Source organism: Brachionichthys hirsutus, chromosome 16 (genome assembly GCF_040956055.1).
Source record: "Brachionichthys hirsutus isolate HB-005 chromosome 16, CSIRO-AGI_Bhir_v1, whole genome shotgun sequence".
Lineage (NCBI taxonomy): Eukaryota > Metazoa > Chordata > Actinopteri > Lophiiformes > Brachionichthyidae > Brachionichthys > Brachionichthys hirsutus.
This window is the reverse complement of record NC_090912.1, coordinates 2,328,833-2,349,919: the sequence shown is the minus strand read 5'-3', so window position 1 is coordinate 2,349,919 and position 21,087 is coordinate 2,328,833. Positions and strand designations below refer to the sequence as shown.

At 51.0% G+C, this 21,087-nt stretch overlaps 1 protein-coding gene across 1 annotated transcript; it reads right to left on the bottom strand.

Annotated features, from left to right (window-relative positions):
• Positions 1–348: 348 nt before the first annotated feature.
• plekhh3 (pleckstrin homology, MyTH4 and FERM domain containing H3) lies at positions 349–20,865 on the bottom strand. Its single transcript, XM_068749745.1, has 13 exons — positions 20,284–20,865; positions 16,532–16,587; positions 10,339–10,433; positions 8,501–8,683; positions 7,096–7,253; positions 5,787–5,910; positions 5,248–5,545; positions 3,309–3,516; positions 3,004–3,131; positions 2,354–2,474; positions 1,469–1,957; positions 1,192–1,383; positions 349–556 (listed from the first exon to the last, which is right to left on the bottom strand). The coding sequence occupies exons 1-13, from the start codon at positions 20,416–20,418 to the stop codon at positions 386–388; spliced, it is 2,358 nt and encodes a 785-aa protein (XP_068605846.1). The 5' UTR covers positions 20,419–20,865; the 3' UTR covers positions 349–385.
• Positions 20,866–21,087: the final 222 nt, after the last annotated feature.

The window sequence follows — 21,087 nt, the reverse complement described above, 5'->3', positions numbered from 1 at the left end:
TCACATTGTCGAGGGGGAGAAGGGGTGAGGTGGGTGGTGTTGGCACGTAGAGCAACAGGCAGGAGGGTGTGTGAGAGCTCCGCAGCAAACTGCATTGGTTTCTGTGGTTTTCTGGCCTCGCTTGCAAAACAGAACCCCTTGCCTTCCCATCTCGCCCCCCCCCCCCCCACCACCCCCTCTGCTCCAGCTCCTTCAGCTGGAAAGCTCAGCAAGCGTTTATTTTCACGGATGGGAGTGAAAACAGCACTCTCTTTGTTTTGGCTGCCGTGCCATTCGCAGTGGGGGGGGGGGGGGGGGGTTGTGTCCTGAGGACTTGGGTTGGGCCTCACAGGGGCCACATGGAGGAGGACAGTGGCAGCTGGGGGGGGGGGGTGCTGGGTGCCTTTCAAACGGGGTGCGAGGGCAGCTCCAGCAGGGTGGGTGTCAGTGTGGAGGTCAGGTGATGGAATCCCACGCCCGTGCTCTCTGCTCTGGTCGCGTCCGTGCCTTCGCCTTTCCCTCGCTGGCGATGGATGGCACTGAAATAGGCATTCATGAGCTGCATGATGTCAGTCAGCTGTGAAAGAGAGAAGGGGATAGGAAGAGGAAGAGAAAGAGAGCAAGAGAAAGAGAAAGAGAGACACGTCAAATTAGTGGCAGTCATGGCGTAGTTGCAGGAGGGCGGAGCGAGATGATGTCATTCAACTACTAGAAAAAGTAGATCCTCAAGGAGTCATGGATGGCACTCACACACACACACACACCTCAATCAGAAAAGGCTTTACGTCTGCAGGACAGAAAGGAGGTTTACTACCCTGATCCTTCCAGACCCGACCACCAAACCACCGTAAGATGCCGCGCCCACGAACCTTACCCCAGTCCTGCTCTATAGTTCAAATCGCTGCAAAGTCACGGCAGTGCAATCCGGGGTCTTAAGTTCATTAAAGAAAGATCCTTTCCGTATTGTCCTATGATTTGCTTGTGCATCCAATAAATCAATAAAAGTCACTTTTAGGTTGTGTGCGCTCTATTTAGACCAAATTAATGAATGCTTCTAAAGTGGGTCAAAGCGCTGGAGGGAGGGGGTTATCGTGAGCAGACAGTGGGCTTCTTTCATTCACTCGGCTGAACACGGCATGGCGATAAGGCCGGCTGGCCCTACGCGGCAAGCGAACGCCTGCGAACCCCAACTCGCCGCGTCGGCCGTTATACCTTGGCGGTTTCGAACAGCAGATCCCGATCTCCAGCTGTGATCTTGAAGGTGTTGCCATCGGATGCGCCGTAGGAACAGATTTGGCCGTAAGGAAAGGACTCCAAGGCCTCCGCCTCTCCCTGCCGATAGAGAGACACGGCTGAAGCGGCGACGCCCAGCCACAACTTCTGGGAAAAGCCTCCCGTCGAATTCTGGATGAAGAGAAAAAAAAACTACGCCGTCAGGCACAGGAAGCGTCTTCCAGCACCAGCCCAACAATGAAGTTAAAATACTCACAATATAAAAATCCACTTCATAAAGAGTGCATCCGAAGCCCGACCATTGGCGCGCGACCGCGAGGTAGGCGGCCATGCTGTCCCTGCAGCTGTAGCCGGCCAGACCTTTCCAACGCTCCAAGATGGATCCCATGACGGCCGCCGCCTCCTCCTTCAGCCGGGAGCGCAGCCGCAGGTCCTGCTCTACTTTCTGTTTGTGCGCTGCCGTCGCCGTGTGGTTCCACAGCGTCCCCGCGAGGAGCCCCGAGGGGAAGCGCGGCGTCGCCGGGCAGCCCTGAGCCGCCACCTGACAAGGAGGCGAGGGTTGGGCTGCGGAAAAGGACACGAGGACGCGAGCCTCCAGCACGTCGCCTGGGAACAGCTCGTCCAGGGGAGGGCACGGGGCGTGGGTGCTGAAGTCGCCCATCAGACACTGAAGCCGCAGGGCGGCTAAGCGCTGCAGGTCGTCCTCGCAGGCGGGAAGCTGGCCACGCACCACCATCTCGTGGCACTGCGAGCGCCAAGGCCGAAGGCGGGACAAGCAGGGACGAGAGAAGGAACAATTCGTCAGCAACAGCTTCACTCCTGCCATCAATCCCTTCGGCCCCGCCCTGTTTTATTCTGCCCCATAACTCTTTTTATGGGAATCCTCAGGAAAAATGTTCTAATGAAGCCAGAGCTGGCTGCCTCTGCCCCCCCCCCCCCCCCACTCCACACCAGCCAGCGCTCTGAGTCATGCTTTTATTGCAGCGGGGTTTTATTGCAGCGACTGCCCATAAGAGATGATTTATTGTTTAGTAATAACATAATAAACCAATGAACTATCAGCAACGGCGATAAACTATGAAATATTTCACGCTGGGGGGGGGGCTCTTCCTGAGGAGGACGCGTCCTTTGGATGCCGTACCTGCTCGAAGAGGAGGAGATACTCAACGCTGTCCGCTGATATGCCGTCAGCATCCAAGAGGCAGTAGAGCTTAAAGCACAGCTTCCATTGGGATCTAGACTCCGACTCTTTGGCTGAGAGACTGGACAGAAAGGGGGGGGACACATGCTAATATTTACAAATGATACACCAGGAATGTGCAGCCTGGATGTTAATATGTTACGCGTTACGGCCTCGTCTCGTCGGTGTGCGACATCGTTGGGTTTGCGTGTTTACCCCGTCACTCAGAGCTGAGAGGACTCGGGAGGAGAAACAGATCCCCTTTATTTCGGCTCGAACGCCTTATCGTTTCAGCCTCGCGCAACCCGAATAACGTCACGCCCACCTCGCCTGACAGAAGCAGCGACACAAAGTCCAGTTTCCCAGCAGGGCGTCGTGTTTGAGCAACCAGACGAGGCAAGGTCGACACTTTATCGGGGATGCTGGATAACATTCAGCACGGGAGTCGGACCGGCAAAGGGCCGCTGCTCGGTTCACATTCATCCAACGAGTGACAAATAGCTGCCAGACGGGGGCGAGGGCGTTGACAGGACACCCGTCCACCTGCTTTTTGTTGCGTCTGACTTCCTCCTGCTGTTGGTCGACTCGGTTTTAGGGGTGAAGATATTTACCTGGTCAAGACGTCCGCTATCAGAGCGCTGCCTGCGACCGGCTGCTCCCACAATGCATTCTGCTCGTAGAGCGCAAACGTGTTTTTGCTGTCTTGCAGGCAGAGTTTCTCCTGCATCCTTTTCACCACCTGGTGCGGGGTAAAGACAGAGCCTTGCTGAGGCAGGTGGGTACATCAACAATAAGAGTGAAAGCGCTGATTGGCATGCTTTACTGACGCTACGAGACTAATTACTAGGCTAGGAGGAGAAACGCTGCACCACAAAGTCGAAGACAGATTTATATGGGTTTTTTTTTTTTGCCAAACCTCATTGGCAGTCGTATGAGAGCTGATGTAGAGCTGGCAGGATCCAGGCCCGGGATAGTGCACCGTGCACAGCATCTCCTCTCGGTTCATCAGCATCTGGATCTCCTCCCAGGATGGCACACACTCCCGACACTTGGTCTTCTCCAGTGCCTCGCTGATGAACGACGCATAGTTATCCATCTCAGACTCGGGGCTCTGGCTCTGGATCCTGAATCAAAGCGAGACAGGGAGAAGGGTGGGAATTTGCCAGCAAAATCAGAACATTAGATGCGTAAGAGAGAGAACTTTTTAATGCTCCCGATGTGTCTCCAAGTCATGAAGAGTGATCACGCTATGATTACGGACTGTGCGTCAGCCCTTTGGTTCGAATGAGCCCTTTATTTTCTTTGGGCTGGCAACGCTTGAAAGTAAATGAGGCAAAGAATGACAAATGTTCTCACTTTAGCTCCTCGGGTCTTAAAAGCGTCAACGTCCCTCAATCCTTCAAAGAGAAGGAAAATGGCAAAGAAAACATGTTTGACTTTGGGCAGCGCACAAAACAGGAAAAGGTGTTTCCGCCGCTGTGAACCAGGATGACCTGCCACTTCCCTCCTGATGGAGTGTCCGGGAGTGGAAGGTGAGAGAGTGTGCGCGCTGTTGTTTCGGTGGAAGGTATATAAAAGCAATGGACAGCATAGCGCCTGAAGTTTAACACACTTTGCAGAGTGCAAAAGGTGTGACTTATGAGCTCAGGCCTGCATATAGAGGACCAGGAAGGAAACAATTAAACTGTAATGTTAAGGCCAAAATATACAGAACACGGGACAGAGAGGCAAAAATCAGAGCCTCAAACATTCCTTCCGACAGAAAGAGCCCGTCTCATTCCTCCAATGTCTCGCTCTCTCATAAATATATGGCTACAGGGTGGGATTTGTCCCGCTGAAGCGTAATTAGGAATGTACCAATGATCCCTATTCTCTCTTCTCGTTGCCCCTCTCTCCAAGTCCAAGTCTTCCCCCTCCTCCTCTGCATTCTTTCTCCCGGCCTACTCTCTCTGACGGCAGACATTCCCCTCAGGGTCTCTAAGGGCAGCGGGAGACTGGGAAGAGGGTTACCGGGGTCGCTGGCCAGCTCCCGTCTGAGTTCTGCCCGGCTGCAGCCTCAGCAGCTGATCCAAAGAGTGCGTGAGAGCGATGGCAACGCGGACCAAAACACACAGGCAAGCGAGTTCCACGGACGTAATTATGTGCTTGCCGTCGCACGCAACCGACGTATAGATAGAAAGTTTTAGCGGTTAGACGACACGCCGTTGGAGAGAAAGTGAAGAGAGGGAGATTAACACTTCTTAAAACCTAGAATAGTACGTCTACAAGAGAGGCTAATTCCGACCGACAACACGGGATCCGTCTGCGGGAACGTGCTAACAATGTGAAGGCATATCACACCACTATATCTAAGCCGGTGGTCAGCGGCGCTGGCGCCTAACTTTTGTCTGCTGTCTAGACCATGCGTTTTTCCTGCTACTGGTACCTTTCACTTCCCACCATTCAATACGTGACCCCTTCAGAACCGACAACCGACTCCGGGTCCGGGTCCGCGCCGCCATTCTCCGGGAACTGAGATGGCATTTTCATTAAAAAAAAATATATACATCGCGGTGTTATCGTTAATCAATAGTTTGGTTTCTGTAACCTCGATTGTTCAACAAAGATGGCTGTGTTGTCGTTTTTACAAGCTGATTTCCACAAGTAATCGGAGTCAAAGAGGAAACACACAAATGAAACCTCATGTTTTCCATTTGCAAAGAGGTGAGGGAGGCGGCATTCCTGTAATCTGCAGGAATTTTATGTTAAACCCCTCAAATAAACACCCCCCCCCGGGGCCAGCAGCTGATATTAATGAACGCTTGTAAACATTCACATCAACCAGTAGAGCCCAGTGTTCTCGGCAAACATCTCACCTCTTGAGGTGGAACCGCAGGTACTTCAGCACGGTGGGCCCGGGCAGGAAGGTGCAGCTCATGCAGGTGAGAAGCTGCCAGTAACGGAGGTGCGCTGCAGTGTGCGGGGTGGGGGTGTAGCTGGTCTGCTTCACCAGCTGGCAGTAGACCTCGTCCCGAAGGGGCCGCAGGTCCAAGCAGGTCTGCAACACGCCCTGGATGATGGGAACCGGGTCCCATGCCGACTCCAGCTGCTGCAGACAGTTGAAGAGCTTCACGGCCTCGTCGCGTATCGAGCCGTAGCCTTTCCCGCTGTGGTCTGCAAAGAGGAGGAGGGAGCAAAAAGGCACCACTTCAGTATTTGAATGTTGTGCATGGATTTTAGCATGAAAAACACGTCAATGCAACAGTTAATAAAACAATATTTGTTTTATACATTTCATTCAAGATTTAAGGAATCCATCAGTATATATATATATATATTTTGAAAATCAATCACTTTACCCATTTCAATTTTAGATATTGTTTCTATGGTAACATACAACATGTTAACTGCTTACATGTGTGCTCCAGGCTGCCGTAGGGGAAGGGCAGCAGAGGGGCGTACAGGGGGCCCTGGGTGTACTTCAGGATGGGATTGTGCTGGTAGATGTGCTCCACGACCTCGGGGTGGAACTTATTCTCCTAAAGGTAAAAAAAAAAAAAAAAGGTCACCATGACATCAGCAGACATTGAACGGCTTTAAATATGCCGACATGAAACCCAGAAAGTGAGCGGGAGCTTGATTGCATCTGCTCGTCTATCAGGGGTCACCAGGATCACGACTCCAGTCTGGCAACTTTCAAAGCAGCAGGAAGGTCGTGATGACCCGGCGATCTGCACCAGCGTGACTGACGCATTATATTTTATCCGCTGAGTGTGCGGCGTTTGTGTCCTTGGGCTGCCGGTGTGGATTAATGTGGATCGGTGCCTTCCAGCGGTGCAGATGGCTTCCATGCTCCTGCTCTTCAGCACCTGTTGTTCATTAGAGATGTTGCCACTGCTTGACCAATGTAGAGTATGAGGAATCTTGCATATCGTTAACATAATGGCAGGCTGAGTTAAGCCTCGAGCTGTTCACCCATCTGTTCACAGAGCTTGTCCGTCACACAGGGTCTCTGTCTGTCAGTAAAAGAATGAAACTGCAACCCCTGCGTCTGAACTACGGATCCTCAAAGATAAGAAGGAAGACTTATTTACACAACGCATGTACGGTTCATTCTCTCTTTCATTTGCAGAACCAGTCCTAGCTCAGAAAGGCAAAGATCCCTTCTATTCCATAAAGTGGACCTGTGTATTAAAGTGGAAAGGCAAAAAGTGAAGATGAGACTTCAAGTGTTAAAAAAACATTAAATAAGTTCCCCTTCTGTTCATCCAGAATGTACGAAGCAGACAGGGCCAAGAAAATGAACCATTTTCTTTTAGATTAGAGACTGATTGAGAGATTACAGAGGCCGAAAGCTTCTGTAAGGACTTCTTATCTGGCCCCGCTGCTTCACGCCAAGCCCTCGTCTGCCAAGACAGCCCCCGCTCCTTACCCCAGGGGCAGACTGATGTAAGACGAGTCGTCCGTCTGCTCAATAAGATTCCAGCATGCATGCTCTGTAGCAACCCCTGGTCTAAAAATAGGGCCTTCTCTTATAAATGCACCTCCTTCCACGTGAAAAGGTGGAAAACCAATCCAACCTTTCCAAGAACTGAAGAACCTTAAATACTTTTATTTAAGAAAATGTGCAAGGCAGGCAGAGGAAATGTTGGCTATGCAGCCTGAATGGTAACAGGGCGAGGGGCTGTGTGCGACGTGCGACCCCCCCCCCCCCCCCCCCCCACCTCGATGTCTCGAATCAGCAGCTGCGTTGGCGTTTCCACCGGTGCTTTCGTATCGATGATTTTCTGGATGGCGCATGCCCAGTGCACTGCCTCGTTGAAGTGCTTGGAGTACAACCTGTAGCAGTGCTTCCGTCCATATACTGTGATGCCCCAGTAGCCTGAAAGAAACGCACAAGAACACATTAAACGTGATTACCATCTGTAATAATAAGTAAATGGGGAAGCGCGGGACAAACGTTAGCCTGAGAGGAACCTCAGGCCACGGCAAAACCAAACGAGAACGGGTGGGTATTCATTCAGATGAGACGGGACAAAAAAAGTCCGAACCCTCTCAGCGGATTTCCTCTTTAACAACCCACAACAAAAAGAGACACGAGATGAGGGTTAGAAGAGGAATAAGGTTGGATTGCATCTAGCGAAGGTCCGATTCACGGCAGGGGTCGGTGGTAACGTCTGTGAGGTGGATTCCAGTTGTCCACTGACCCATCCTAGACTTTCATCTGTGGACGTCTTGCTTTTTTCCAACCTTCGTCGTGACTTTCAGCACATAGAGAACTATTCTTTCTCTTACTCTGCTCACACAAATGCAAGCCTTTGCATCAACGTTAACAAAAGGGTAGCAACAGACGGTGGGAACACCGAGACCCGGCCAGCTGGACCGAGAGGGTAACTTCATCGCTCAGTTGCTCTCACGGTTCAGTCTGCGTCTGTCAAGATGATCCCTGCGACCCGGCCAAAAATGGGGCGCTTCCTCCTTGTGCAGGGGAAGTACTAGACATACCCCAAGCAGCTTGGCCTGAGCTGCTGCCCCACGCCTGTTATCAGACTATTCCTGCTACGTGACTTGGCACCACGTCCCCCCCCCCCCCCTTTGTTCAGGTTCAAACCCAAACGTAAGAGGTTTTACGCTGAGATTATGATTATTGCTGCCACTTAACACCAGTTTGTTGCATCAACTTTAACACTGACCGCAAGAGCGGATGAAGCCAAAGGTGGAACAGGGAAATAAGGAAACCAGTACGGGGGGAAGTAAGTGTTCCATTCTCACTTGATTAGGAGGAACATAAAGGAGTCAAGTAGTGAAACAACTAATAATCACAAGAGCACTTTGGTAGGGTTTATAGAAAAGGGAGATTCCACCGCTGTTACTTCAATGTGAGGTTTGCAGTCCAACAATTGACCAAGGACCGCTGGGGATTCCCAAACTCACTCAGAATTACGGCACTTATGGGAAGGGAAAGAGGATCAAGACGTCATGTCCGCATGAAAACACCTAGAAAAACTTTGCGGCCAATTTGGAAAATGCCTGCGAACTCCACTGGAGTGGGAATTACCTAAATTCTTTCTGGCCTCTACAGAGATGACATGCAATCACACATGAGGGTGAGTCAGCCATGCCCCTCACCCGTCTCCTTGTACGCCTGCTTGTCTGGCCAGATGACGGAGCAGAGGCTGGTGAGGACCAGTGTGCCCAGTCTGCGGGCTCCTTTCTCCGATCCGCTGTAGTAGTCCAGGGAGTCCTGGCTCAGGACAAACCAGTATCGACGCTGCTTGATCCAGTTGCCTCGCACCTCCCGCAACAGCCACCCTTCAAATGAGAACAAAATAACTATCACGCAAAAATACATCAATGATGTTCTTTAAAGGCCTCTGCGTGTGCAGCACCTACAAAGACAAGGTCTCCTGAAAGGCGTGGGCCCCTCCCCCCCCCCCAGGTGAGGCGGTTGTGTCGCTACTACACCCGTGTTGCTGCGCCATGTCTTCACTAAGAATAATCCACAAGCCATATAATTGTCCATAAAGTTTGTTGCAGTCTGTATACGACTGCCTCGTTGGGTTAAATAGCAGGGGATAAAAATACAGCCAGCTAATGGCATAGCCATTAAGGCCTGCATGCAGCCAGCATAATTACCACTTTAGAGGTTGAGAGAGAGAGAGGGGGGGGAGAGAGTAGCTCCTAGCCAGACCCAGGCCTGGCTCGGGTCTGCATGACTTTTGTGTTCTCTGACGTGTTTGGAACGGCAGGAACAGCCCAGACCTACTGTTCCCAAACCACAGTGACCCCCCCACCCCCAGCTATGTGTGCAAAGTTTTCCTAATAAATATTTAATCTCAGGATAAATAAACTAGCTTGGCTCACAGCTCTGTCCTGAAGCGAAAGACGGGAGGACTGAAGAGTCGTTGTAGTGGGCGGGGTCAGAGTTCATCCAGAATAGACGCTGGCCCCGTGGAAGTGTGCCACTTTTAGGGTGGCTGCGCGTGTGTGTTCCCTGTGCATGCATGCATGCATGCTTGATTGTGGTTTTAAAAAGGAACAATTAGGCAACGCACCTTCCCTGTGAAAACGGTAATGACGCCACGCGAGCATCACGCTTTCCTCTGTGGTTAGCAAGCTGCTCGCCACCTGTTAGACGACACTCGCTCTGCTCTGCTTTGCGTTTCTTCCCCGTGCTCGCACTCTTCCTATCTACTTTAACACCCCCCCCTGGTTCTCTTCCCTCCCTGTGTTTATCCTTGCTTCAAAGCGGGGCAAATCTTAAACTGCTTCACTTGGACTTCAAAATAAAACTAAGGTGACGAAAGGGGGGGGTTTGAGGGCACCGCCTCTCGGGCAGTGCTTCCTGTTTGATATCTGTGAAAATGCCTCTATATGATCTCAATGGTAGGTCTGACCCCCATCATAAACCCACCCAATATAGCCTGAAGCAAAAGCCCTGGATGTACTTAACACCACATCAGAGGGCGGCGGCATCAAAACCCACTGTGGATCTATAAAAGCCACACGGCAAGTCAGGCAGAGGTTGCTGACAGGCTGGGTGTGGGCCGGGTGGGACGAGCTGACCGGGTGAGAAGGGCATGCCTTGGACTTTCGACGCCTGTCCCAGACATGGGACGCCTCACAGATGCTGCTCTTTCTTTTGGGAACTGTAAACAGTGCGATAAGGAAAGGAGACCCCTTGTATGCCAGTCCCATGGTACCCCATCTGGATCCCATCTCCGTAGCCTGCTAATGCCTCCCAGGGGGGCCATGGCCCGCTCTTAATTCGTTTCATTTGTGACCGCTGACCCCTCCGATGCCCTAACCCCCTCAAAGACATTGAGCAAACAAATCTCCCTGTGTATTTAATTACCTGAATTGTCATTTTCTGAACACTAAATTCTACATTTGCATGCGGAACTAACTGTCCCCCCCCCCCCCTCCCGACATGGAAGAGATGCAGATGGCGTCCGGGCCCGGCTCACCTTTGACCAGCAGTTCAGGCTCCTCCTCCAGGCCGTTCTTATTCTTCTCGATGATGAGGCTCTTCATCTCTTCGGACGCTCCGGACACCGTGTGCCTATGAGGAGGAGCAGAATGTAAATAACTCCCCTCCCCAGGCAGAGCCAGTCTTCCCCTGACTACTCCCTCCTATTGGATGGCTAATTGGCACGGAGACAGCTGACTGTGAACCCCCACCGCCCCCTTTCATGTGACACGGTGCCAACTCCCAGTCTGTCTGACACTCTAGGGAGGCGTGTGGGGGGGTCACACTTTCCCTAGCAGCATGCAGATTGTACTCCCACGGATGCACGCATACCACGCCACTGTGGACAAGCTCGTCTCTCTTTTATCGCTTCGGCTGCAGAGCGACGCCGGCCCGGCTCACGCTGGTCGGAGGGAGGCGGGGCCTTCAAGAGGTCACGGCGTCGGAGAGTTGCAACCAACATCAAAAACATCTGTGAATCTGCCGAAGCGCTGCCGGCTCTTTCCCTCCTGAACGCCTCATGATCGTGTCTGCAGCTACCGCACTCACGACAGGCGACGCTGCGCAAAGCCAAACTGTGTTATCTCAGGACAAGGCCCATTTCCAGTCTATTAGATTGCTTGGACAAATTATCTCTCCTCGTTTGTTTATCTAATTACTTATTTATTTTCTCTATTTCCAGGGTCTATTTAGCACGCAAGTTAGGAACCCCTCCTTCCTTCCTGTGCTCCTCCTCCTCCTCCTCCAGGGATTACTGCACAGGAAACGACCAAAGCCCTCCATCCCTGGGATATCTGGAGTCGAGTTACCAACTCCTCCACCGCTGATTTATGTCGGTACTGATGTGATCATTCCTGAGAGCTCATCCTCACGGACAGGAAGAAGGAATAATCAATGGGACCGGTAGCTTGCTTAACATTGATTTTAATGATTGATTAATCAATGTCCAAACAGTCCAAACCTTAAAGACGCTTCATTTATTATCATTAGTGACGAAGAAAACTGCAACTGCCCTGCACCGATGACATCACCAAGCGTGTGACTCACTTTAAAACACAGGAGTCCAGGCATTCATCGCTTCACGTACACACAAGTGCACGTCTGATAGTCGTGCGCCAGGAGGTTTTTGGAACAAGAAGTCAAGTCGTCCTTGCTTACATGAAAAGGTTCTAAAAAGACAGATACTGCTCAAAAGAAAGATGTGTTTCACCATCTCTGCGCAAACTACAAAGTGAGGCTGTGATGTCAGACGTAACGCATCAAGGGAAAGACACGCAGCAAAAAGGTGCAGAACGTTCAGAGAGACGGCTTAAGACAAGTATCCCGTGAAAAGAAATAACACGTAAATACCACATTTCTAAGGATGCAAACTCTCATGATCCAAACGGTTAATTAACCAATCGCAGCAGCTCTAAGCGACGCTGCTGTCTACCGGAGCCCATCACGTCTCAACGCACACACTTTGTCTGCTTTATGAAATGTACTCGCAGCGGTTTATCGCAGCCGACTGGCATCTAATTTAAGCCGACGTTCAGACGCAGTGAAACTCTATAGTCTGGCCATGTTTCCCTGCGTGCGTGCGTCTACTGGTTCAGGTCATCGTCGCAAAACAGAAACGAGAAGGAGACGGTCCGGATCCTGTCACATTATACTCACCCGGCATTATAACCAAGCCGGACTGCAGCAGCCCTCGGGGACTTCTGACAGTCCCTGCATGCACAGATCCCACAAATAAGCAGAAAATAAATGCAGAAATGTGACGACATCCCTTATTTTAGGTTGTTAATACCCAGTGCTGCATAACCAAGACACGCATGCAGACAGAGTCGATCAGTGCGTAGCCTGATGACTGATGACTGTAGAAAGTACATGGCTTCATTAGCATTATTAAAAGGATCATCTTTGATACACTTCCTGTGGAAATGATTGCCTTTGCGACTTCTTTGGAATCGGGCTTGTTAAAGATGGCTGACGAATAAAGAGAACTCCGTGTGACACAGCTCGGGGCAAGCGTGTGGGGATCTTTGGGCTCGCCACAGCTGTACAGCAGCACTACAACCCCCCATCTCCCCACAAGCCCCCTGCCCCCCCCTCACGCCATCACCACCACCACACATTCCCAGAAGTCCCAGCAGAAGGCGTGACAGTGGGGCCTTTAGTGGGCAACTTCCTGTGGGGTGCAGGAAGCAATTTGACATGGGGGATTAGACAACAGCACGAGTGAACATCTTCAGACGTCGACCCCCCCCCAGGACTAAGCATCAACGACGACAAAGAAGGAGGAGCATCAGTTAAATGTCACGCTATTCAAACGCCGTGTTTTCAGGTCCTGTTTGAGATCAAGACGCCGAGGAGTTAGACAAAGACAGATAACGCCTTCCTAAATGTGTGTTCATGAGATCCAAACATCAGCCGCCTGGATCACAGCTGCCCCGCAGAGGGGGGGGGGGGCGTCATGACATCAAAAGTCAAAGAGGAAACATGATTTGAGAGAGGAAGTGGATTAATTCCCTGTCCTTGAAACCACAAATATGATTCTTTAATCAAGGACACATTTACATCCTGCACACGCACGTCGGCGTCGAGCACCAGAAGGCCTGTCGGCGCCGCCACCGCTCGTCCGCATGCGGCCTCTTTTCACACAACAAAACGTGCAGGGCGATGTAAAACTCAGCTTTTCAGGTTTAATGATTGAAAGTTTAATTACACAACACAGTCGATAACGGTGAGTAGCTGGAAGCAAAATGATTTAACCCCCCATTGTGTGGTTCGGTTTGTCGGCAAAATAGGCACTTATGGGGGATGCTATTGTGGTGTAATAATTTTGTTTGTTTAAAAGCAGCATTTCGCGCTGCAAGTGAAAAATCTGCTGCATTGAAACTAATACAACGTCTAAGTTTGATGTATTCAGTGACAACAGCTGATGGATACTATATTTTGATGTAAATGTCTTATAAAACGGAGTCGAGGAAAGACACAGTCAGCTTGCACGCCGTCCTATTCAGCCTCATTAGAGAGGCAGCAGTGAGATGAGGTTGTGAGCTCAACACCGAACTCAAAGGTGCTGGGATAAAACTTTGTCCTTGTTCCCTCTACCAGGTTTAAGCGATTGGGTGAAGTACAATTTCTGATACATCTCTCTCGGATTGGACGAGGCTTTCAGACGAGGCGTTCAGACGAGGCGTTCAGACAAGCCTGAGGTTCCCGGGGGCCTCAAATCGGCTCCACACGCATCCTGAAACGAGGTCAGCCCAGCTAATGTCTGCAGCCTCATCCTAATGGTGACACACGCATGAATCCAGAACAATAAATGGAGCAGTTTATCTGTCTGGAGCGATGAGTAATCGATTTCAGTCCGGGATCCAATCAGAACGGCGAGACGCTAATTAAAGTCAGAAGAGCAGCGTCCTTGCTCTCGGGCTCGTCTGACCGCAGTCGACACAGCGGAGACGCATCCCAGCGCCCAGAGAGAGGCTCCTTGTGACCACGGAGAACAGTCGCACAAATGATTCTGGTGCAGATGTGACTTCAAACAGGGCCGCCTGTTTGTTGTTGGCCGGCCCGGAACGCTGTACATAACTCACAGCCGTCTATCTAAACAGCTCAGCATCCTGTGCTATTAATAAATAACCCCGGGGGGGTGGGCAAGCCGCGCCAAAAAGAACTTTGAGAACTACAAAACCACATTTTTTCCTTTTTCCTCACGGTGAAACCCACAAAAATACAACGTTTCTTCAAACGCCGGTCTCTCTCGACTCAAGCTCCTCCTCCTCCATGATGATGCTGATGTTAACTCATATTGCACAGTTTACAACACATCACCTGAGGAGTGATGTCACTCGTCCAAAACCCAAGGAGGCTAATTGTACTTGGAAGCAGAAGAAAGAGTTTGGCGATCTGGAAATGAAGATAACGGACGAATCAATTACCGATTCGAATCTAGAATAATCAGGATCACCTCCATTAAATAACTCCAATAATGTATTTAATACAAATTAAAGCCAAAGCAATAAATAAGCGCTTGCTCTTTGGATTGTCTCTCTTGTGCACGGACCGGCTGCAGGGCCTCTAGCTGAGGCCGAGCTGGTGGGAAAATGGGAATGTGGTGATTAAGACTGGGCCTATATGACCTCCTAGCTAAAAATACGCTGTTTACGCAAGACCACTGCCAAGAAAGTCTGGACTCAGCAGAGGGGAGAGAGGAAAAAGTCATGTTTGGTCAAAGGATGGGGGGCGTTTTGTGACGCTTTCTAAGTGGCCTCCCAGTTTAAGTCAAGTCACCCTGATGGTGAAGTAAAGCTTTCTGTATTTCCTGACGCTGTAAACCAGTTAGCGATGGCCGACAGTCAGGCAGACAACCAGACAGGCAATTATCAAGGGGCCCACTTGGAAAACACACTCACACACTCACACATTCACACACATCAAGCACACTCAGAAAAAAGCTGATGGCAGATCAAAGGCACGGCAAGGAAAGAGAGGACATCAACTGCTGGGACAGTTTGTTCTTTACTCCGGCCTCGTCCGTAAGAAGAAGTCAAAGCAGGGACGAAGAAACAGTGAAGATGTAAGCCAGATCCATGTGTGTGTGTGTGTGTGTGTGTGTGCGCGCGCGCGCGCCCAGCAGGAACGAGCCAGCTGGGATAGACAGACTGGAAAACTTGCACCGTCCGTCCATCATCCACAGCCTCCGTCAGCTACCTGCCCCGGAGAGAATCCATGACTACGTTCCAGAAATAGCCCAAACTAATATTATCCTTTTAAACCTTTGCTCTCATCCTCTCTGCGTCAGTCTCTCCGCCACACATCAATGGACACAGACCCCCCCCCCCAATCTCCACTTTCTTGATTCAAAGTGCACAGGCTCAGGTTCCAAATAAGAACTGCCCATTCATTTATCTGGATCCGCTCCAAAACGAACGCATTCTCCTCCGGCCCAACCCTTTCACCGCATTCAATCGTTGGGCGAGTTTCCTGCAGCCCGACTGACTAACAAGTCATCCGACTATACCTGAGGTTAAGATAATACGCCGTTGTAGCTATGAATTCTGGGAGTTGCCGTGTACCCACTCTCTCAACGTTACAGCTGAACTCCTGGGCGGGTGCTGCGTTCTGTAATCTCTGCGCCAACCGTGGTGATTACAGTCGGGGTTTTAACTCGCTGCTTTCAAAACCGGTGGCGACTTAAAGTGGCCATGCGGCCCGAAGCGGATTCCACTATATTGTAAAGGTGCCACGCACGAACACACGCACATTCGAGTCACACCTAGTCTAGGAGTGTTGCCGAGGTAAGAATGAGTCACCAAAGTCCAGATAGCCAGCCTGCCACCCAACCCACCTCCTCCTCCTCCTCCTCCTCCACCAAGCTTCACCTCCTTCACTTCCTGGAGGAAGGCTCGTCTTTGTCGAGAGTTGTCGCAGCCCCTTGGCAATTCATTCGCGGTGCGGACGGTCCTGCACGGCGAGCTTCGTGACTCATTGTCCGTAAGCCAGCAAAACTACAGTAGAGATTGTGCATGTGTGTGTGTGTGTGTGTGGGGGGGGGGGGGGGGGGCATGATGCCAGAAGGAGACAGGAGCGGAGCCCGCCTACATCACTGTCTGAGATCACAGCCCTGCACTAATCGTCTGGATCAAGCCCGTCATGAATCAAGCCTTTTCATTGGCACTGGCATTCTCTTATTAACCACATGACCATTTGAATTTCATTATCCACCAGAAGCATAATGGTTCCTTGTAATCCTTGGTGTGTGTGTGTGTGTGTGTGTGTGCGTGCACCCATCAAACAAAGTGACTGGATTAGCTGGAGTTCACCTGACATCACAGCAGTTGCGTCAGGCGTGTGATTGGACGTAACATTCCAGGCTGAACTGGCCGAAGCCGAGAGCCGGGCCAAACGTTGAAAAGAGGCAGAAACGGGCAATCGACACGACACGCGTGCCCGAAAACGCTCGCGTTGGGCGCCGCAGGCGAGTGGACGTGGGATTCGGCACATTGGGACACATGAGCAGAGCCCCGTGAGATAACCTCGAGGCTCGGGAAGCAGGGAGGGATCAAGCGAGCGGCCTTTGATTATACGTGTGCCTTCTGGAGAAGTAAAGCAAAGATCCCCGGCGCTTAGAGGAAGTAGAAAAGTAAAAGAAGGAACTACAACTTCCCAAAATGTAGCCTTCGGGTTCTGGCTTTCCTTACCCGTTTGTTCCATTGGCTGTACGAGTCGGTTGAGAAACAGTCACTTCAGCGGGACTCTGTAAGCGAGAGAGAGAGTATGGTAAACAGCTGATAATGCAACACAAATATTAGCCTGTTCTTGCACCTAATCTACGTATCGGAGTGACCCCTGGATGGTTTCTCCTTCGGAGGAAGGCGTTACAGTACCGCATGCGGCCGCGGCACATAGCCGATGTGTTCCTGTCACGCTTGGCTTTCAAATGCAAGGGGGGTGGGGGGCTGGTGGAGAGAAATATGGCATGCAAAACGGCCCCCCATTTAAAATAAGAGCGGGGAACGGAGGGATAATTTGTAAAGGCTGCATGTATCTCAACTGCCTTTAGCTTAAAGCTACATTTATACACAACACATTTTCACTGCCCTTTTTTTTTTTTTTAGAGCATTAGAAGTCCTACAGGAGAATGACTCGTGTTGATCATCTCATGAATACAGTCACAAATGTTCTGAGCAGCAATCTGGACCCCAAGCCGGCTAATCATATCAGATTGCATTGCCTCTTTTTTTCTTCTTCTTCATGGAAACTGGCGTAAGCGGTTCTGCTGATCAGGAGTGAGGCTGCCACTGGGAGACGTAAAATCTAATTTTACGGCTGGAACAATGAACGGTTCATTCCGGGACTCTCCTGTCGAGCAGAAGATGGGAAAGGATGTTTTCTTTCACAGCGTTCGGGGGCCCCTAGATTTTTCGACCTGACCTTGGAAAACCCCAGCAGACATCAGAGGCCCGCCTGTGTGCGATCTGGACCGGTTCCTCGGCGTGCAGGGCGATGCTGTGTGCACCCCCCCACCCTCCCTCCCTCCCTCCATGGCCTGGCTTGTTGTCTCTGTGCGCCACAGCCTTGAGCCAGCCCCTGTGGTGGCCACAGCCCAGCTTTAGGGATGTTAGCCTACCTGAAACACTATCCAGGTCAGGTCTGGGCGCCTCGCAGTTCACACACCACACTTTACTACTGGGCAAACTAACCTAAGTATAGCCCTCGCCCTGCAAAATACACGCCTACTGCTTCCTGTTGGATGGAGCAAGAATAACAAAGAAAGCACGGCCTGCGTAGGGTCGCAAATTAACGAGGCAGCCAGACTAATGAGGAAGCAATGAGGTTTGATTAATGGTTAAAGTGATATCAAAGTCAACACTAACTGAACGATGTCAGAAACCAGTGTGCGGTTGAGATTTGGGGGGGGGTTATGGTCCCATGGCTTGCCCGTTAGTCATAAATGATTAATTACAGCCGTTACTGGAAGTGATGCTTCAATATCACCATTATATAAACAAATCAGAGGCTACATGTGTCAGGTAGATCAAGAAAGAATATTTACAGCAATATATAATTCACGGAAAATCCGCTTTCCGATAGATTTAACGGCCTGTGGGAGGAGGAAGGATAGCGCGCACGGCACAGTCCTGGCAAAGGTTCTCCCTTTTTGGATGGGCAAAGGATGAGTCACTCCAGGCCAGGGAAGAGGAGGGAACGGTGCCGTGATGAGTTCGTTCCGTGGCTGCCACAGCCCCCGCCCCATCCTTTCCTTGCAAGTCTTCTCTCTCTCTCTCTCTCTCGCTCCCTTTCAGCTCTCCTGGGAGGCTGAGTAACCAGAAGGAAATGCTTGGGCTCAGCCGGTGTCGGCCTGAAGACCAGATGTGCGGCCTGGAGGTGGTGAGGCAGAGACGCAACGGAAACCAAATATAAACCAGCGTACTGCGACACCTCTGAAGACAGAGGGCGGCAGCGGCAGTCCATGCGGGACGCGCTTTCGGTTACAGTTGGACCGTGTCCATTCGGTCGGGAGTAACACGACTCGCTTGCGCCGCCTCCGGCCCGCATTTACGGCCAGATGAGGTAGCTCAACGGTGACTTTACAATACATAGAAACTGAAGGAAGTTTCAGTGGAAACACGGAGAGAATGACAGATGTCCCGTCCTAAAATTAGGGCCTCGCTGTCCCAACACTGGAGGCATTCACCTCGGCGTGTGACTGTTTGGGCAGCTGTTGGAGAGCAGTTTCTTTCAATGGGGGGAGTGCAAACACACGGGGAATCGGTTCTGACGTGGCCCATGAGCACTTCTGGGTAAACCTACACTGACTTCAGCTAGAGGAGTCCTGGCGAGGAAGAGTCCGTCGCCTACGGCTCTGGTTCGGTGGATGCGTCACGTTGCGGCGCCCCTTTGGCAGGCGGATGAAAAGCAAAGCGGGGGGTGACGGCGTTTTGGGTGGCGACTGCACCAGACCCTGTGGGTTTGGTGGAGTCATTCCTGGCAGGAATTGGATGGAGGTCTACCGAACGGAGCGATTCAGTGAAGTCCGACTTGCTTGTGTGAACATGTGGCTTGTCAAGCCGTGGACAACATGAGGCTCTTTGGGTAAAGGATGGCGTGCAGCGCTGACAGGGTTTCCTTGGGAACCGCTGTGGGTCAACCCCACCCCCCATATGTGGACGCCACGGAAAGCCAAACAGCACCAGTTGGATGTCAGAGGAGGGGCTTTAGGGAATGATGAATTTCATTGGCCGACAGTAGGTCGAGTGATGGTATTGGCTTACAGCGCTTCAGCTGTGGGCTCGGTGAACTATTGAAATACTGGTGTAATTATGATTTAATAGTTATTACAAGTGCATAACATAAGATTTAGTAGTTACATTTACATTCCTCTTTTTTTAATTTAATTACCCCTCGCCCCGATATGAATCCTGTCTGTGGCAGGAAAAATGTCGGGGGCCCCTGCCTTCGACCACCGATGGTCAGGCAGATGGCACATTATGTCCGAGACACAGATACTTGCAGTGGTGTGATGGTGCGACGCCGCCGCGGATGCCCCTGAGCAACAGATGTTGCCCTTATCTGGCGGCTGCTGTCCCGGTGACATTTCTGTTGAGGCAATAAGTGTGTAAAACTTTATCTGCTCCCAACGTTTATATGCAAATCGCCGCAGTGCTGCACCGGTTGTTTGCAAGCAGACAGAGAGGCCAATAAATAATTGAACAGTCCATGCAAGGATTGGCTCCTGATGGCATTTGCTTTCATGATCATGCCATAGTCAAAGGACGAAGATATTTCTCCTTCAAGTAGACATTCAAGGCTGGACTTTTCTAAGAGACTGTACATAAAGAGCTGCATGTTTGGGTCAAACAGATAAAGCCTACCTCAATTCCAGGCAACAATGCCCCCCTCACAAGGGGGTGGACAATGCTGAGCCGTCTGTGCCGATCAGATGACTGACATTACAGAGAAGACAAGGCTGCAGTCTTAGTTCTGATCGAGGGAAGAGAGGCCAGACGCACAGAATGGGTTCTACACACCCCGTTTTACGGCTTGCATCAGATTGACTGTGCGTGTGTGAGTGCGTGCGTGTGAGTGAGTGATTGCTCAATGTTGCCCAAGCTGCCTAAACAGTGCAGGGCATTCTCTACAAGCACTTTAATACAGGTTTGCATTGAACAGGTTGATGATTCCAGCAGATGGTAAAGGCTGCAGGTTCCCACCTGAGTTTTTGCTGCCACGCACCCTAAACATGAAATGCATGCGTGCACGTTTCAAATCACATTTATTTCTCAATAATACACTCCGCTGTACGGCGGGTTTCACAGCTCTTTAAATGCACGCATACTTATTGTGTGTGTGTACCAAAATAGGGGTAGAAATTGTGAATGCAAAGTAAAAAAAAATGTCGTGCACAATCGCGCACGAAGCTGCTGTCGGGTGCAGGTGGAGGATTCTTTACCCGTCCGTTGGGAGTCAAGTCCTCCTTGTTGCGCAATTCGAAAGACTCTTCCTCCTCTTTCTCCCCATAGTCCCGTCCGAGCAAACTGAAGCCCTGCCTGCAGCACAGAAACCAGCAAAGTCCCTGCAACGGCATTCAAATGAGCTCAAGCGCGTCTTCTGCGATCCAGGTACGCGCGATTCACCAACCGCGCTGTTTCCTCGGCCGCCGCGAGCAACTCCAGCAGATGTTTTGCGGGACTATATGAGGACCCCCTCTCCATAGGTAACCCGGGGGGAAGATGGAGCCTATCATCGGCGTAAATCTCTCCTTTCTGCCGAGGAACTCGTTTACATGACGGCAGTGACGCTCCGCGACAAAAGCGAAACAATATCCTCTTCTCTCCGGGACTCCCGGTTGATTTGATTTTTTTTCTTCTAAACTGGACAGTTAGGTCGGAAACACAATGAGCCGAACGTTCATGACGCAAGCGGCTCCGTTTCTGTCACAGTTCGGTAAAAACGGACGGGACAGCGGAGATCCGTCAGCCGGGACCGTCCGACTCGAGAGTTTGAACAGAAGCGTGCTACAGCTGGGGACAGGATGGAGTAGGACGGAAGCCACGCCCATTGAACGCGCGTCTCCGGCCTTATTGGCTGAAGGCAGACACTCCCCGGGATGACACGCCCACTGGGTACGCCCCTCCACACTGACAAAGCCCCATACATAGTCCAAGTAGATAACAATCAAATGATCTAAAGGACCGTGACGTCACTGTCTGTAGTAATTATGAATAAGGGTACATATATATATATATTTATCACT

What these genes read in the sequence shown, in the direction of transcription:
- plekhh3 (XM_068749745.1), bottom strand. Translation starts at nt 20,418, where the DNA reads ATGCCGTTGCAGGGACTTTGCTGGTTTCTGTGCTGCAGGCAGGGCTTC. An exon ending in ATAGCGGACGTCTTGACCAG is followed by an intron (nt 2,475 to 3,003) that starts GTAAATATCTTC and finishes CTTTCTGTCCAG; the next exon opens with TCTCTCAGCCAAAGAGTCGG. An exon ending in TGCTGTTCGAAACCGCCAAG is followed by an intron (nt 557 to 1,191) that starts GTATAACGGCCG and finishes TCTCTTTCACAG; the next exon opens with CTGACTGACATCATGCAGCT.